The sequence below is a fragment of the Scomber japonicus genome, chromosome 16 (genome assembly GCF_027409825.1).
Source record: "Scomber japonicus isolate fScoJap1 chromosome 16, fScoJap1.pri, whole genome shotgun sequence".
In the NCBI taxonomy this organism is placed as follows: Eukaryota; Metazoa; Chordata; class Actinopteri; order Scombriformes; family Scombridae; genus Scomber; species Scomber japonicus.
Window position 1 is genome coordinate 13,144,665 of NC_070593.1, and position 18,841 is coordinate 13,163,505.

The 18,841-nt window shown below is 44.7% G+C and overlaps 1 protein-coding gene across 3 annotated transcripts in view; it reads right to left on the bottom strand.

Moving 5' to 3' along the window:
* Nucleotides 1-206: 206 nt before the first annotated feature.
* meis2a (Meis homeobox 2a) overlaps nucleotides 207-18,841 on the bottom strand; it is a 78,547-nt gene continuing 59,912 nt past the window's right edge. Inside the window, exons 10-13 of one of the 3 annotated variants that reach the window (XM_053335249.1) lie at nucleotides 6,661-6,719; nucleotides 4,493-4,582; nucleotides 3,891-3,989; nucleotides 529-665 (exon numbers count right to left, since the gene is read on the bottom strand). In XM_053335249.1, coding sequence (XP_053191224.1) covers nucleotides 3,931-3,989; nucleotides 4,493-4,582; nucleotides 6,661-6,719 — 208 coding nt within the window. In that variant the 3' untranslated portion in view covers nucleotides 529-665; nucleotides 3,891-3,930. Of the gene's footprint in view, nucleotides 666-3,890; nucleotides 3,990-4,492; nucleotides 4,604-6,660; nucleotides 6,720-18,841 lie in introns of all 3 variants that reach the window. The other 2 variants (XM_053335248.1, XM_053335250.1) reach the window with 2 other exon arrangements.

The following is an 18,841-nucleotide window of genomic DNA, read 5'->3' on the forward strand; positions in this document are numbered from 1 at the left end:
TGTGCGAAAAAGTGTGTTTTGGAGTGTGTGCATCTGTCCGTTCTTCACACACATGTATGTCAAAACATCCTCTGTTGATCTTTAACAAAAGCCCAAGACTTTACAAAGTGTTCTTGTCAGCTTGGTCCTCTGTTTGGATGAAAGTAACAAAATTGACAAGTTAAAAAAAAAAAAAAAAGAATTATCACAGTTCATCTGGAATTCTGTTTCTTTAGTGTCAAATTCTGGTCAAAAGGGTTCACTTTTTATTCTTAAAAATAGTCTCAAAATAGGATTTATTGTGGGCTGCTGCTTTCTTTTTTAACTGTTTTCTTGTAGTAGCTGCTGTTGTCGTGGTAGCAAAGTTCCCTTATACTATTGGGCATGGATGTCCAGGCCTTGTCCTCCAGTACTGGGGTCAATAGGAGTGAGCAAGGGGGTTCTCTGTGCAGACATGGTCATTCCTGGGTGCGACGAGGGTCCTCCGTGCATCAGCATGGCGTGGTGAGGGTGGTGAGGATGGCGGGAGTGGTGGTGATCGGGAAGGTACGCGTGGAGAGGGGGTCCGTGTCGGAGATGGGAAGGGTGAGAGGTCATCTGATGAGGGTTGGAGTAAGTGGTTGGGGCCATGCTCATGCCCATAGGACCGCTCTGAGGTACATATTCCCCTGGCATGCCTGGCAGACCTGAGAGGAGGACAGAAAGAGAAAAATGTATTTACACAGTCAATAAAACAAATTTCTCACTGCACTGCTTCTCCATTAACAGGCCTTAATTCAATTTACACATGACTTCAACAACAAAGAGCTTAGCAAAATTTTTACGACACTGCGTCTGCGAATGCTTTTAGCTCCTAAAGTAAAGAGAGACATTATTACGCTGGGCTATTTTAGTCTATGGTGAGGGGTTTACAATGCCCAATAGCGTTGTGGTCAGGTCTCAGGTTGGAAAGTGATCCTCGGTCACCCACAGACACTACAGTCCTGGAGGACGTGAGGAAAACCAACTAGCTGTATTGATGTGGAGTAGTGCTAATACTTGAGAGGAAAAGTCAATTCCCCAGCTGAGTTTAGTGACAAACCGAACAGGCATTCTCTCATGGGAACATGCCTCTGTGAACATATTTGATTTAAAATCCCTTAAAGAAGTTATTCAATAATTTAGGACTCAGTTAGCAGTATCACCAAAACAGTGAACATTAAAGACTTGGTTCCACCCATGAATGAGAGCATTTTAAGCAAAACAAAATAGTGCTCTCACATGTGTAGTGTGTGTGGGTTTTGGAAGTGAAAAAAAAGAGAGAGGAAGGCAGCACCAAGACAGAGCAACAAAGATAAAAGGAAGTAGAAAGAGAAAGGAAAGGAAAGGAATAAGGAGGTGGAGTATAATGCTGTCACTTAAGATGGACACTACTTCATATGTGTAGAGACCTCAGCATGCTGGCATCCCTCATACTGTGACAGGAACCAGAACACAGAGCGCACTCTGCAGTGCCACTGTTTGGCTTTTCAAACGGCTGTTTGTTGTAATGAGAAAGAAAAGAGGAAGATGTGGGGGGGGGTTGTTCCTGGAGCCTGGGACTGGAGTATGGGAACATGGCTGATCTAGAAGCCTGGACCTTGGGGAGAGACAAGTGAGAGCAGGGGGTCCCGCTGGAGCCAGGGGGCCTGGGTTTGGGCCGGCCTGCTTTGTAATGTGAACCCCTGGGGGATTAGGAGCTGTAATAGGAGGGGAGAGGTCACTGCAAGGTCACTAGGCATGCTCACTCTCTGCATTCCTCCACCTTAGTACACTGCAATTAAGAAATTACACTGGAGGGCCCTGGTGAGGGGAAGAGGAGGACGACAGAAAGGAGAGAGGGAAAAAGGGACAGCAAAGGCCAAGATTAATGACCAGTCTCATTGGTTGAAAGCTGTGCCATTTTCCAACACTCCCTTTCCATGTCAGTTCATTTGAAATGCACATGTTTGTCAGAGCAGGTCTCTTAAAACCTCACTACTGGGGTCATAAAATAAATAAATCATTCAGGGTGTTGGGGTATGATGGGTGCCCTCACCTCCATATAACCTAGAGCAGCCCCTGTTAAAAGGCCCAGCAGATGTTTTTGACACTGTAAGCTGGTAATCTCCAGTCTTGTAAGCTGCAGTCATTCCGTTAAGTAGATCTGAGACCCCCCTCCTTTATTAACAAGAGTGGTAAAACCATCTGAAGACAATAACTGAGGACAGACCGGGCCTCTCTCTCCCTCTCTCCATCCCTGCATGCCTGTCTCCCTGGCTGACTGGCTGTGCACTTCTGTTATGGCACAGTAGTCCTGCTCAATGGCTGGCCATAATTAAGTACCAAATATACCATATTGTGTGGCTGTGTAATCAAATCAAGAGAGGATAATATTCCTCTGTATTAAGCTATTAATGTAATTGGTCATGAAGCATAAAGTATGTTACGTAATTAAATAGTCTCAAAATTATATAGCCCTATATTAAGAATTAGCCAACCTGAGCAAATGTTGTCTCTGTGTGGCTGTTTTAGGGAACATTGCTTCCTGATTTTCCTTTTTTTTTCTCCTGCTGCCATTAGCAAAGACAGGAGGGGATGAGAGAAAGCGGGTGAGAGACAGGGAGATACAGAGAGAGAGAGAAAGAGAGAGAGAGAGGAAGCAAGGACCAGAGGGGTGAAATGATCTCTGTCGGCAGAATCGTTGCTGTGACCCTTTGGAAAATCCAGTCTCCATTTACATATAAAGGGTTCTTTTAATCAAGGTAAGTGTTATTATATTTTGCCTCATTGGGCAAGGGAGTTTAGGTGCAAGATCCCTTCTGCCCTGCCGCCTTTAGGATGTGATATGTCTTGATTTTTCAAATGTCAGCACTGTGGCACTAGCGGGAGGCAGAATGGCCAGCTTAATCAGGCTGCCGCCATTTAGCTGTATAAGGATTGTGTGTGTATGGGTGTGTGTGTGTGTGTGTGTGTGTGTGTGTGTGTGTGTTAGAGAGAGATTCAGAAAGACAGTGACACAGAGACACTGTATCTGTATGCATGAAAGAGATTCCCTCCTTTTAGATGCAGCCATGCTTGTTTCTACAACCTTATAAATTTATCTCAATGTCTCCCTGCTCTTGTCTGTGAGTCTCAGGTCAGGCTAGTCAGTGGCCCCCGCCCCCCCTTAAATCGTCTCCCTCCAGTAAAAAATAATCAAAACACACAGCCCCCCCCTCACACTCATTCTTCCCTTTACACAGCTCAAACCAAACCCCCAGTGAAGGATCGGCCATGTCACCCACGGCCCGTATATCTCGCTCAGGGACCGTAATGTACTGCAGTGTTCCCGTCTTTGCATATAAGATAATTTGGGCATCAATCCTTCCCCAGACAGATTTATGTCACTCGGAGGACAGTTTCACTTCTCCTTCTTTATCGCTTCACTGGAGCCTGCTTAATTTCTCCCCGTCAGCCCATTCCCCAGGAGATGTTATTTTTTCCCTAAATGTCCAACATTTGCATTGCTGTCCGGGATGGGGAGAGCGATGGTGCTGTTGTGATAAATAAATTTGTGCATGCCATGCCAGGTTGTTTCTTCCCCTCCTCTTCTTCTGTTGTCGTTCTTGTTGTCTGGCGCCACAAGTCGGGTCCTCTATGTCCCAGGATGGCTCCCCCTTTTTTCCCTGGTCTTCAATTTATCCTTGGCTACTGCCCCCCTTCTACTGCTTGCTAAAAAATCCCTGTGTGCTTGCTGATAATTGTTTATTCTGGGGAGTAGGGGGTTGGAGCTTGCTGCACAATGATGGTCAAGGGTAAGAAAGGGTAGTGCTTGTGAAATGAAAGGGAATTGTGGGTGAAAAAAAACAAAAAGAACCCCACAGCCCCAAGGTGTAAAAAAAAAAGAAAAAGGAAAAGAACCCAGTACTTACTTCCCCCTTTTTCTTTGCGTTTTGCTTTACAAGTTGGAGGTTACATGTAGTGCCATTGCCCATCCATGCCCATATTCATCCCCATTCCACTCATAGGCCCTAGAAAGAAGAGATAAACGCCAGAAAAGGGTCAGCAGGAGTTTGAATCACAGAGAGGCTAGAGGAGACCCACTGATAGAACGGATGAGGTTGGGTAGCATCAGATGGAAAAATGGAAAATGATAAAGGTGTGGGAACAGTAAGTAGGAGAAGAAGAGCTTTTATTTTGCATGGCATTCTGCAAATCCCTTTTTTATGATAATTTGAGAGAGATTTTCCCAGATGTGTTAGATTAGAGAAAAACAAACAAGCAAGACAGGCAGCAGTCTGGGGAATGGTGAAAATACTTTTAAGGAAAAGTGTTATTGTGACTGTACAGCAATTGTTAGTATTGTGTTTGCTGACTTGGGGATATGCTTCGTGCTGAGGTGACTAAATGTCATGCTACACACAAGAGGATTGGTGTTGAACAGCTCTGTGATAACTGAGGGTAACACTAGAGACTGGAATAGCAGGCATGATGGGGGGGAAGAGGGACGAATGAGCGAGATGGGTGGACTTACCAGCTGGTCGGATCCCCATGTGTTGCTGACCATCCAGCACAAAGCTGCCCATTGGCTGGCCCTCTGGACTGTACGCTGCTCCTTGGCTCACTGAAGGATCAAGAAGAAAACCTGATTGTAGTCAAAACGTGGACATGAAAAAGGGAGGGGGAAGAAGAAGAGAAAACACACCAGACAATCAGCAATTGTCCCAGCTCCAGCCCAAACATACTGTAAGACATTGTGCTCATGTTTGTGGACCGCACTAACTGACGCGTGGCATGCAAACACGCATACAGTTGGTCCTCGTGCATGCAAGCTCGCAAACACTCACACGTGCGCACACATACACACAGCCAGTGTCATTCAAAACCACACTCACAGGAGATACATTGTTCTCTTAACTAAGAGAAGAAAGCATGTAGTTTGACAGGATGAGAGGAATTTCTACCATAGCAGGCAATTCACCCACTCATTGCTCAAATCAGTACATATGAGTCTATTCTTAAGCATAACATAACATAGCATATCTGAATATAATCACAAAGATATGTTTCAATATTATGGTTTACCTGATTATCTGTCATGATACAGATAATACAGTAGCAATCAATTTGCTCAGTTATATTTTGTTTTGTCTATTAGAAGCCCTAATGAACTAATGCTCTTTGGAATCTGTAGAAAACAGAGTATTCTAGGACTGTAACAGTATTATCTTGGATAATCTGTAATTCACGAAGATTAGGGGGAGCTGTTAGTCATGCTGTTTTTAGAGAGATTGTTGATTGGCACACATTGGTTGCATGCTGTCAAATATTCCACACAACAGTGCTGTAATTGTAGAAAGAGTCGCCCACATTTGTAAGTGCGTCTCATTTTAATCATGGCTCATGTTCATTTGAACAATCTCCACCCCGGTGTGTAGGGACCTTTTTAAGACGGGGAGCTTGCTAATCAACAAAAACAGCTTTTCCCTCCCTGAGACAAATTACTTGGCTTCTTTTTGGTAATGCCACAGTCAATGAAGCTTAGGGTGACAGAATCATTCCACAGGATCAAGAGAGGCGTGTTTACTATTCATATTTTCTGTGCTCTTTGTAATCTGACCATAGTGTATATAGAAAATAACCGTGTTATCAATTAACAATATCATTTCCATGATCTGTCATCGGTTATAATTCCTCCTTGCATAGTTCTTAAATCAGTACATCAGATCTGATTGATTCAAAGCATCATATATAGACTTAAAATAAATTACTGCATCCTGTTAAAATGAAAATTTGAAGTAGTAGCAATTTAAAATGTGCTGAATAACTCCTGAAGTTTAAAGGACCAGTCTGTAAGATTTAGTGGCATCTAGCGGTGAGGTTTCAAATTCCCCCCGCCCCCCCTTCCAAACGTGTAGGAGAACCTACAGTGGTTGTAAAACATGCAAAACACACAATATGCCCTCTCTAGAGCCAGTCTTTGGTTTGTCCAATCTAGATTACTGTAGGAATATGGCAGTGCAAAATGGCACCCTCCATGGAAGAAAAACCACTCCCTATGTATAAAGGGGTAATTCTAAGGTAACAAAAACACAATGATTGTTATTTTTCACGGGATTATACACTAATTAAAACATACAGTACTTAAAGATGTTATATTCCATTTCTGCCAAGTCTGTTCTGCTAGATGCCGTTAAATTCTACACACATGGTCTTTTAACATTCAGAGCAGCAGTTCTTGTGGGAGTAAAATGAAAAGCAGCAGAAAAAGGGAGAGGAATCCCCCTCACCCTGGATTGGATAAAAATTAAGAATAAAACAGTCTAGAAAAGGAGATAACTCATAAATTGCTGCTAGCCTTTCTGGCACTCTTGTGTCCAATTAGTAATTCACAGAAAGAGTGCTAATATACCTCTCTCTCCACTTAGACTGGGAAATCTCCAATTAGAGTCAATCAACAAACAGCCTGCACCACCGCTGAACACATCACATTGAGAAAATGGAAAAGGGGATGAAGAGGAAGGAGCAGAAGGGGTTTTTCGAGGGGGAGTCGGAGTAGGGCACCCCTTTAAAAATCTGGGCTCCAGGCATGTTGTGCATGGCAGTAAAGGATTTGGAAAGGGTGTCTTCATGCCGGGGAAAAAGAGAGAGAGAGGAGTATTTCTCCACTGTACGTCAGCTGTTCTTTTTTGTTTTTTTTACCTGCTCGATTTGACTGGTCAATCATGGGCTGTACTATTCTTCTCCTGGCGTTAATGAACCTGGTGGAGACAGAGAGGAAAAACAAACATTAAATCACCCTGCATTCACACACAAAAAGATTCATCACAAGCCACCACAAGACAAAACAGTTTTGCATGACTTAATGGCAACATTAGCCACTGAGTCCTTGAAAGAGGAGCTCACAACAAAACAGCAACAAACAAAAGAGCAATTGTGTGCTGACTTGGGAACTCAGTGAGGGATACTTTTAATGTTCCTTATGATCTATTCCCCCCTCTTTTAATAAAGCTTTTGATTACGTTTGGTTGCTATGGGCACCAGGGAGACATTCCTCAAGTATTAAGTGCAGCTTGGGCACAGAAGAACCTTCATCGTGGCACATCCCTTTCTCTCTCTTTCTGTCTTTCTTAGTCACATTTGCAGCCAGTTTCATGCAACAACTTTATATATGTACGGAATATGTTCTGAAGTTCCTTCTCCAAAACTATGTTAGTTCTACAGGGTTATCACCCATTGGAAGTTTAAAACAAGCTTTAAGTTAGCAAAGTGCAGGATACAAATGGTTCCTTTCATTACTCCCCACCACTCCACCCCCAATTCCACCCTTCCCCTCAGTGGGACCCCACTCTGACTGCATTGTAGGGGGTTCTGCTCCCCTTCCAGCTGTCTAGAAATGAGGACCAGGCATGGACCACTCCGTGCTTTCACAAGGTATTGTTATGTCAGCGAGCCCATCAATTAGGCTGTCTGAAGTTTTATCACCACCACAGCAGCGAATAAGCGCAGCTCCACAAAGCCTCCCCAGCCAGCCTTGCTCCTGTGGCTTTTCCAGTATAGAGCCGGAGGTCATCTGGAGGTGACTGCCAGCCAGGGGCAACCTTTTTAACTTCGAATGGGGTGCCTTGGGCTGTGTCAAATACAAGCTGGCCACTCGGGCCAAGCAAGCCCTCCACCTTTCTCCCTTTCTTCTTCCTTTACGCCCTTCCTTCTCTCTGCCTTTATCTCATTCACTTTTGCCTACAAAAAACGAAGGATGGACTTACAGGTACCACCATGTGGTTGATATTAAATAGGGGTTTCAAATCACATTGGAGCTGTCCAGCATGGAGTCCTCTGCTGGTTCCAAAAAAGCAGAGAAGAGGGAAAAAAAGGCTTCACCACCCTCTTCTAACGTACAGGCCATGGCACCATCAGTACTGCTAAAGAACTGGTCATTAGAAGGAAGGGAGAGCTGGAACCAATTTGGGCTCCTAATCCCCCATGAAGCCCTGATACCTGCCCTTACCTTCTCCAATGAACTTAAACGCCTGTAATATGCCTGGCTCAAAGTGACATGGTTAAACGTACAAAATGCACGGTTGGGAAAAGAGAGACGCTGTGCTCATTTGCCAGGGGGCATCCAGAGTGCAGGTACGCAGGGGTGCAGCGGGCCCCCAAGAGAAAAAGATGAAACCCATTCATATGAGAATGAGAGAGGACGACAGAGGAGGAAAGGAGGTGGGGTGCACAAATAAGAGAGTTGGATTGGAAATTATAAGATTGTAATGCACGATTTGTGATTTAAGAGAGGACTGAGGATTAAGTTTTAATAACTGTGGAAGCATTTTTCAATAGAACAAAGGAGACAAAACATTCTTGGATAGCAATGCTGTCAGAAATGCCTGAGGTGCTTAAGAGAGCAAGGCGCTTCCAGCATCAAAACCAGCTGAGCAAGTAAACAGTGAGACATTCCTGGTATCTAACTCCCTCTTTAAACTTACAGTGAAACACAAAATATATGTCCTGCTCTCTCCCTTTCTAGACGCACCAAGGGGCTCGAAATCACAACCATGTGCATTCTTACCTATTCTGGGACATAACCATAAACACATAATATTAGGAATGTTCTTCCCAGGTGCTAAATTTGCCCATACGGTTTCCAGTGACTGTAAAGGGAAATACGTGCTGTACCAGAGAGTATGCTGTATGATCAAAGAGAACATTTTTCCTAAATGTTCCTTTCAAGGCAGTGTTCTTCTTCTTGTGTTTTTCCTTGTTCTTACAGGAAATGTATGACATTAAGTAAACAGGAAAATGTTTAGCTACCAGGGTGTTTGTTCTCTATAAATGATAATTTTTGAGTATGAAAACAGCTCATTGTTTTGTAGATGAACATATGGATATTCAAATAATTTCCCAGCAAGCCGCTTCTGAGATGGACCTGCTTCTTGTCAACATTCCCTATTGGCTAACCACCACCATATCATACACACACATACACATACACACACACACACACACACACACACACACACACACACACACACACACACACACACACAAAGTCTCTGTTTTTGTACGCTAAACAAGTTGCCACAGTAACCGGGAGGCGATGTGGTGCACTGGAAGGAGTGGGGGGTGACCAAGGGCGCCTCTCGTGGCCTTAGAGCACCTTTTATCAGTCTGAGTAAAGCCAATTGAGATTATCTGAGCCAGGCCTGATAACACTGTTTTCCCTCGACCCGTGAGCTGCTAATGGTGTGTGCTTAGAACAACACAACCAGGAATCCTCCAGAGATGAGGGCCAGTCAACTGGGATGGATGGATAGATGGATGGATCTGAGGACCTACGGCCCTGGGAGAGACACAGAGGCTGACCACAGGGGACCCAGAATTCCCAGCCACTCGCTAAAATATATGTGTGTGCTGTAAATCCACACATCAACACCATGGACATGACCACAACCACCGCCAGTGTGTCCGTAGACTAACCAGAACACAGGAGGCTCACAGGGAACACTAGCTGCAAACCTCCAACCAAAAGCCCATGTTTTATTATCTACATCTGGTGGTCTAGCTTATTATGGCCTGCCTCTGCTCAATGTTATAGCACAGAAACATCAACACACACACACATGCACACACCATACACAGAGTACCTCTCAGCATGGGAACTCCATGCTGTCTTCAAACAAATAATTAAAGGCAAGGTTAGGGGGTCGTGTGGAGGTCATTCCTTGGGATACAGCTCAGAATGTGTACATTACTCAAGGAGAGAGCGGGCCAGTGGGGGCAGTGGTCCATTGCTGTTTAATGTGGGCAACTGGCTTCTTCTAGCCATTAAGCCTTAAACACATTTTCAAGTTGCACATCAAAAACTGCAGTTGCAGTGCTAAGTATGCTTTAGAGCGTGCATGTGAATATGTATGCACGTGTCCGTCAATAAGTGTGTATGTGCATGTCAGTGCATTCTTCAAACACTACTGCCAATTGGCCTACAGTAGCACTTCTCACTGACATGCTCTAAAATGGCGTGACCAGCACATGTGTACAAATACATGTGTACGTGCGGATACAGTATGCATCACTGCTGAGACGGGGAACCCTGCTCCATGACGAGATTGTATGAGTGGTAAATTTACTCCTGCTCTGAGTGTTTTGACTGCGCAGGTCACAGAGGAAAATAACAGGCAGACATGAATGATGGAGCCAGGGCAGCAGGAGTCCACTTGACACTGGGTCTCAGCCAGGCTGGATCAACACCGCATCCCTGGCTACTAATATCTGCTCACACACACACAGGAGGGGGGGTGGGGGGAGGCTTCAGAGAGTGCCTGCTTAGGTGTTAAATACCCTGGCTAACATTCAATGTTATGCTATACCCAGTGTGTCTGTGAGTGTGGAGGGATTGAGGCTATGTGGTGGTTAGAGACAGAAGAAGAGACTTAAGTCTAATAGGGAACTTGCATAATCCTATGTACCATATCATGTGCTGTTGTTTTATTTAGCTGAGCCCTTCAAATACATGAGATTTTCCTTATCCTTAAATGCAACATAATGCAATGTATGTTGACAAAATAGCTACTGCAGAGAGGGACTGACAGTCTGAGGATGAAATCACAGCAAACCAGTCTTGTCTGACCGAGTGCTTGTATTTACTCCTTTTTTTCTTGCTTTCTCATCTCAATCTGTCAGAAAGGACTTGTTTCTGGTTAACTGACTTGCAGCCACACCTGGTAACTCGCTCCTGTTGTCAGCATTCCTTCCCTGAGAAATCGTCATGCCAAACCACCCTACCCTGGAGCACAGCCAAGAGAACGAGAGGGAGGGAGATGAGAGAGAAAGACAGACAGAGAGAGAGAGAGTAGGGGAGGGAGAGGGAGAGAGAGGGAGAGAGAAAGAGAGAGACAGAGAGAGACAGAGAGAGAGAGAGAGAGAGAGAGAGAGAGAGAGAGACTCATTGCTTGGCTGGCCAATTGCTGTGGAGATCAGAGGGAACCTAGCCAATCAGGAGTGGGGTCACTCGTTTGACGAGTTTGTGATGAAAGAAAGAAAGTGAGCCAGAGCCAGAGTGAGACAGGAGAGAGGAACAGAGAAATACTAAACATGTCCTCTTTGAGAAATGAGCGCCAGACCGCTTAAAATGTAGCCTTGTAGATTGTGCAAAAAATGGAGCCCATTTTAAAATTGTGATATGGAAATTGTTGACAGTTTATTGCCTTCATGGCTGACCTGCACATGCCCATTTATCGAGCTCATTTGCCAGGGACAGGGGGCAAGTTTATGTTTGTCAGAAAGATTCCCAGGCCCCTGTCTGTCTTGGCAGGAAGATTAGATGCAACACAATCTGAACAAGAACGCACCAAACTCAATCCCCGATCACTGCTTGCAAACATGACTGTCCTCTGGTTCCTATTAAAGCTCATTGCTTCCATACTTCCGCTTCAGAAAGAAATAAAGATTCCAAACCCCCAGCGATTGAGTCACAACTCGCAGGAATCAAAGGAGGAAAGCTTCAGTTTGATCCTCTCCCCTCAGAAAGTAAAAGGAGTAAAAACACTCAATGTCCTTTGACCAGGAAGTGCATGCAAATTAACCCCATGAGGAGGGTGTGTTTAGTATAAGCAAACACTAATTATGGTCCGGTCAGGAAGTGGGGCAGTCTGAGGCTACTGAACCTCCAACACTGATCTACTGTAGTGTCAACAACACTGATTGAATCAGCTCACATGCTCCTAACAGGCCCCCTGTAACAGTTTATACATAGCTTGCCACCAGACTGAACCTACAGTATCTGTGGATTTATCATAAACTATCACAAAGGAGCTTTTCATAGGTCCCACTCCTCCAGGATGAAGATAAAGGACAAAGAGATAGGGTTGGAACGAGGAAGCTTCCTCCTGCTCATCCTATCAGAGACAGAGTTTCTCTTTTTCTATCCCGTCTTCCCTTCCTTAAGTTAAAACAGGAGTCAAGAGACATAAGCCGGGCGAACATTACCTCACCCCAGTGTTTGATTTAGTGCAGATGTGAAGCGGAGCAAGGCAGGATCGTTTTTTAGGAACGTCGGAGAGGGCCCACGTTTAGGGCAGCCACTGTGTTTACATAGTTTATACCTCTGTCTCCCACTCTCCCTCTTTCTCTCATCCACAGTGCCTCTATACCCCCCTCCACACTCTTTTGTCTGCCTCTCAAAGAGGGACTGTTTCACCTCTCCTCCATGGACTTTCACTGACCTGTTTTTCTTTCCCTTTTTATTACTCCACTCATTGCCCTTTTGTGGCATCCCCCCTCAGCCCTATATGAGTAACATTTGCATTGCTCTGTCAGTCTAGCTGTAGAAATCATTCCTCTCTGAAACCCGGGGAGCACAAGTCATTAAGACTAGAGTGGAAAATCAGACAAAGAATTATATATTTGTGTTGCAAACTGACACGATTTAACGAGCAGCTAATTAAAATAAATCAATAGCACTGCAGCATGCTTGCTCTCTGTCTGTCTCTCTTTTCTCACTCTGATTTTCTGTCAGCACCAAAGAGGTACTGCAGTGTGGAGTGCAATACTGTTCTATTGATGGTTTAACCCTTAAAATGTTCAGGTTTCAGCTATTGTCTATGCATTATGATAAATACATGTGGATTCACTGGCTCATCACAGAAGAGTAAACATCTTAAAGTCCTATTCAATCTGGATGAAATATACAGCAATAATCCCAGAAGTAAACTCTCTAAACTACAACAACAAGAAAAACAACAGAAGAAACAAACATAGACATCTCTCCCTCTATTTACCCTCCCATCTAACACCTTCTCCCCTCTTCCCCCTGTCCAGTGAGGGCATGTCACCCCTGGGCCTTGCAGTCCAGCAGCCTGACCCCTACATGGCGGGCTGTGCGGCCCCAGCTGCTGACTGTCTGTCAAACACCTCCAGAGCAGCGTTGGGCCAGGAAGACCACGCTTGTTGCCCCTTTGATCCAGCAAGCAACAGCTGCTGCTCCACACAGCAGCACTTTGTTCCTCTGTCTCCTCACCACACTCTGTCCTACGGCACAAAAACACAGAATCCAGTGCAGAAGTGGAGGGAGAGAAAGGATAGGAGGAAAAAATGTGGGGTTATGGAGGGAGGGGGTTAAAAAAAAAAAAGCTTGCCCGTTTTTTCCTCCGTACAACATCAACAAGCTCTGACAACAGCAGCGGGGGTTTTTCTTGGCCCTGACACAGCTTTCAGGCATCTCCTTTTTGACGCTTCACCCTCCCTTCTCTTTTAAGAGATATGATAGTTATTGTTCAAATCAGCCAGGGTGAATGGAATGGACCGAGACCAAGCCTGCCCCAGGCGTCAACACACCTGTATGAAAGAGACCTTATTGTAGCAACCCAGCATGGCTAACCTGCCTAGCTCTACCAGTTTTTCAGAAGTTCAGTAGGGGGGGGGGGGGGGGGGGGGGGGGGGATAATCTCTTCTTTCTCTTTCTTGCAGACAGTCCCCTAATAATTCCCTTCATTAACCACCCTTTCCTCAGAGGCTGGCACCTCTGCCCTGGAATGTTTTTACTAACAGTGTTATTTTTGAATATCACCACCAGACGGGGGATTAAGGAAAGAGTTGATCCACATCCCCCTTGTTAGCGCGGCCCCTCTTCTCTTACTCTTGCACTCCCCTCCCTTAAGACAACACCTTATTAACGTGCATAGGTGCACAAAAGGTATTCTCTGCCTGCTTAGGAGCTGAGAGACCAACAGCTGTGTTTCCCCTTGTTTGAAGAGTGTCTGAAAACATCCAGCATATGTCAATATTAGCCCCCGTCAAAGGTTCCAGCACATAGCGCATGACAGAGGCCGTCAGTGCTGGAAGGTAACGTTCATTCCTCATAAGCCAGTTTCTCACCTTTTTGGGTGGGTGAGGGCTTCCTGCTTTCATGCAGGGCCAGCAAGAAATAGACCAGAGACATGCTGGCAGGGTGGCACACACACACACACACACACACACACACACACACACACACAGAAGAGAGAGGGGGAGAATAAAAAGACTGAATGAATTCAGCACTATCATTACCCCAGCCTATCCATCAGTCCTCATGAAATGAGTGGGTGTGTTTACAAGATCGCCCCATTTTCTCAGTTGTGAAGAGTGCCACCCCTATCACCCAGATTTCCCATTTTTCCACAATGCCCAGCCCATTGGGACCCTTTGTATGTCTCTGCATCCACTTCTCACTACTATCATACAAATGTGTGACTTATTTTAGCCTCTCTGTCTCTCTCCTGCACTATATCTTTCCATCTCTATTTCGTTCACCCTGTCTTTGTCTCTTGCTCTGTCTTCTTCTGCTCCCTTTCATTCTCAACCCTTTTTTCCCTCTCTGCCTGGTAATCGAGTGAGAGATTCCGCGACTCTGTGACTCCCCCTTATTGTCAGATATCAAACAGGGCGGCTTTGTGGATTACCAGGGGAAGCTGATAATGACATGATAGAGGCGTGATATTTCAAACAAAATTGAGTGTCAATTGCCTGCATCGTCTAGGCAACACAAGTGTCTGCGTTGCAGCAGCCAGGCAGGAAATAAGGCCAATCTATTTCCTTTGCTTCATATCAAACGTCTCTCTTCTCCCTCCTTTATAAGACTATAATGGGTTCAGCTCAAAGAGAAGAAGAGGGGGCCTGCCAAGAGGGGCTTCAGCAGCTCTGTCCTTACACAACACACAGACAGGCTTGGGCACACTTGTGAGCATACATGTGCCATACATGTATACACACTTGCAGACATGAACTTAGACTAAATCTCAAATGCATTAGCAGAAGTCAGAAAGCAGAGCTAGTGGGAGGGTGCACATGGAAGGGTGCCCCCATTTTACTACCCCACCCCCAAACGTATATACACAAGCTATATCTCCTGTTGCCACTTACTCTTTCCCCTTACTATTAGCCATGAATTCAGGGCAGTGAAAATGCACAGCAGTTTGAGCAATTAAAAAGTGACACCTGAACCTGGCAGATAGACTGTCAAGATACTTTAATGCTCAGGATTAGGTGCCACTGCACTTGGAGTATTTAAGAGCCAGACTTACAGGGGAGTACAGGATTCAGTGTGTGTGTTTGTGTGTGTGTATGTGGAAAGGGATTCTCCCTCCTACTGGGATGTCATCATCTTCTCATCTTTGTGTCTGTGGCGTGAGTGTTTCCACCAAGCACATTTTCATGATGTGCCTGAGTGAATGTGTTTGTGTCTAGCACATATTAGTGACCACGAGAGTCATCGGTCAAATGTTGTCAGCTTGCCTCTGACTTCCCTACTGAATAATTAATTAGAGTTTCAATTGCACATAATCGCTTTGACATACATAAGCATGAACACACCGGCACACAAACACACATGTGCAGGCACGGTCAGAGGCAGAGTTTAGGGCTAAAAAGCCCAGCAGCAGGCCAGTGATATAAATAGCTGTTGTTTGTGGAGGAGACTGCTGGCAGAAGCACCACTGACACTGTGAAGCAGACCACAGGGACTCTGATGTGCATGGTGGCCTGAAGCGAGCCCTCTGCCTCTCAGATCAACTCAACCACTGACTGTGTACAGCTTTGACTGGCCTCCTTCATAAGTGACAGCTTGAAACAAATAGTGTCTCACAAAAGCCACATTCAATTCAGCCTATACTGCAGAATATTGTCTTTAAATTTAAGTCTGTGAACTGTCATGACTGATTCTTACTATAAAGGGTCTAGAAATGTAAATCCAAATGACCCCGATACCAAAAAAGCTCTATTTTGTGGGTGAAGATGAAAAAATATCTAAGTTTTACTCTGATATCTGCCATTATTTCAGAAAAATAGTGTAACTTTTTATCAAATGGCAGGTATATCATTTTGGAGACTTGCTATTTCTTCACCTCATACCTTTGAAGAAGGTATAAGGTGAGACCGAAGATAGTCTCCCATACAGTATAACAAGAAGATGATAAAGCAGATATGTCTTGGGGGGCTACAGGCAGACGCCCCCCTACCCCCACTTAGGGAAAAAGCATTCCTGCCACCCTCCCTTCCCCCTGCACATGCTCACAGAAAGTCCCAATTGAAACATCATCGTCGGTAATGGAAGGAATAAATATTCATAAGCCTGGGAAGAGAGAAACTCTAGATTAGGGTAATATAGTACCCTTCATTGTTCCCCCCCTTCCTTTCTCCAGCTATTCCTCTGTATCTCTGCATCTAGTTATGCATGTAATAGTGTGGGCTAATAGTGGCTAATTCCTCCAGCTACCTCTGATAACTTCATCAAAGTGCATGCCAGTGTGTGTTTGTGTGTGCATGGAGAAAAGGTGGCAGCAAGCTACACCGTTTAAGTCTCACCTCTCCCAAATTGCAAATTACCAGGTTTGATAACGGCAAGATTTTAGGCCATGTTCCAATTAAGACTGGATTTGTTTTTCTGGAAAGGCTCTATAACCCCCCCCCCCCCCCCCCCCCTCCCTCTTTCCTTGCTTGGCACAGACTCTACTGATATATCATCCATAACAGGCCTGAACTGGGACAGAGCATGGTTTAAAAAAACAAAGGGTTATATTGATTTATAGGGTCTTCCATGATGGGCTCATTGGCCTGCACCTCAAAGCCACAGAGGGCACAAGGCCATGAATCATGGCTTTAAACAATATGCACAAGCACACATTGGCCACTAGGATCCTAAATGAGGTCACTGCCTAAGACTGCCCCTCCTTCATATACAAATAATTACAATTTTTTTTAATTAATACTAATCATTACCTATTGAGTCTATTTATATTGCAAAGTTTAGAGGAACTGATTGGATAGCATTGCACTGTAGTTGTGCCTGACTGACTGCATGCGACAAATTCAAACTTGACTGATTGGCTGATTGACAAAAAGGTAATAATAGATGAAGTGTTGTCAGGGATATGATTACAACTTTCTCTTCCTTTCATATCCAAAAGCATTCACTGTTGTTGTGTCTTAAAGGAAGGGAGGGAGGTAAATGGATATTATTTTGAATGTGACACCACGCAAACAGCACAAAGATAGAGGAGCATGCTTATTTACATGTGGTTACTGTGTATCCAAACAGAGGGAGAGGAAAGAGGGATAGTGAGAATGCAAAGCGTGAAAGAGCAAGGTAAAGAAAAAACAGAGAGAAAGAGAAAGAGTGAGAGAATGAGCATGCCTGGACAAAGAGAAATACCTAGTAGAGGTTCACAGAGTTTAAAGAGCTCAGCCTAAGAAGGAGCTCCTGTCCTCTGGCTCCAACACACACATACATACACACACAAACACCCTCAAGGCCATTCTGTTACACCTGGTCACCTTTATCCCTTTTAGTCCCCCCCCCATCCCCCCAAAACCCATACCCCTCCTTCCAAACACAAACACACCATGCACAAAAAATCCAATCCACAACATTCAGCCTTCTGCAACACATCACCAACAAGACATACACAGCAGCACCCTGTGGCTACTACACAGCTCCCCTGGCTATCTCCCTCAGCCGATAAAACTAATTATTCCAAATCTACTTTGTCAGATTGTCTGATCCTCTGGGGCCTGAGTTTAAATCTCTCTCCGTCTCACTGTTTCTCTCTCAGTCAAAAGCCACAGACAGACCAAGAATCTGTGCCAACTGACCTCCAGAGTAAAAACATAAACAGAGTGACTAGCCATAAAGACACATATAGCACCATAGCAGCGGAACCACATGAAAATAGACCTTACCAAACATCTACTAGAGTTGAAGTTAGATTTCCCTTTAAATACATGGCTGTAGCACTAAGTAAATGCACCAAATAAGCAGTGATCAAGCCTTGTACTACTTTTTTTTTAAATAAAAAAAATGCATGACATCATCTAGCAAACAGTCCAAAGGACTTATGCACCTATTCAGACACCTACTCCCTCTGTTGGCACTTGCCGTTGGCACCCATGTTAGGCATTAGAGCTAAATAACAGGCCAATATCCCAGGCTTTCCAGCTGCACACCCTGAAAGCCCACGGAGAAACCATTCGTCCCAATGAGCTCTAAAGGCAAATGGAAGCTCATAAACAGAGACTTGACTGTATAGACTTTGCATTTTATCTTTCAGCAGTTTCCCTTTATGAGCCAAGGACCGCTATAACAAGGGGAGGGAGGGGTGAGTAGGATGGGAGGATGGCAGGGTGAAAGTAAGGATGACAGTAAGGATGTTAAGAAAGAAGACGCCGGCAGAAAGAGCAGAAGAATAAGAATGAGGTACAGGTTGGGAGAAGACAGAGGAGACCTAGGGTCACAAATCTTGCTGCTATTCTAGTGCGTGACATCTTCGCTCGTTTGCGGCTGCTCATTAACAAACAATACTGCTGTGAAATTGGTTTAATGACAAAGTAATAAAATTGCTATTCTGCTCACAGATGGCCTCAGGCACAGGGAGATTCTGGCAGGCTTACTGTGGCTGCCCGTGTGCATTAAGCTGCTTGTTCATGAAAACAGCATCTTACACTTTCTTTCTCACTATCACCAACCCTATTTTTTTTCTTTTTAAGTTCTCTCTCTTCCTGCAAATGAAATAAATTAACCTACTTTCCTCCCTTGCATTCTCCTTGAATTCTCCCTCTCCCACACTCTCACCCTCTTGCTCTCCCTCCTCTCTCTCTGGTGTATTCTCTTTCTCGATCTCTCTCTCAATCTCTCTCCAGTTCTCACCCCTAGTACAGAAATTACCATCTTAAAATAAAAAAAAGGAGGCTCGCCCACGCAAACGCAGCTCGACTTCATTTCAAACGCAGAGCCCTTGTTATTAAACGACCCACCAATAAAACCAAGCCGTTGAGGAATAAAAGAGCCAAAAGGAGCAGAGAAGTACAAAGACCTCCCTCCTCCCATCTCTCTCCATCTCTCTCTAATGCTTTCTCTGTA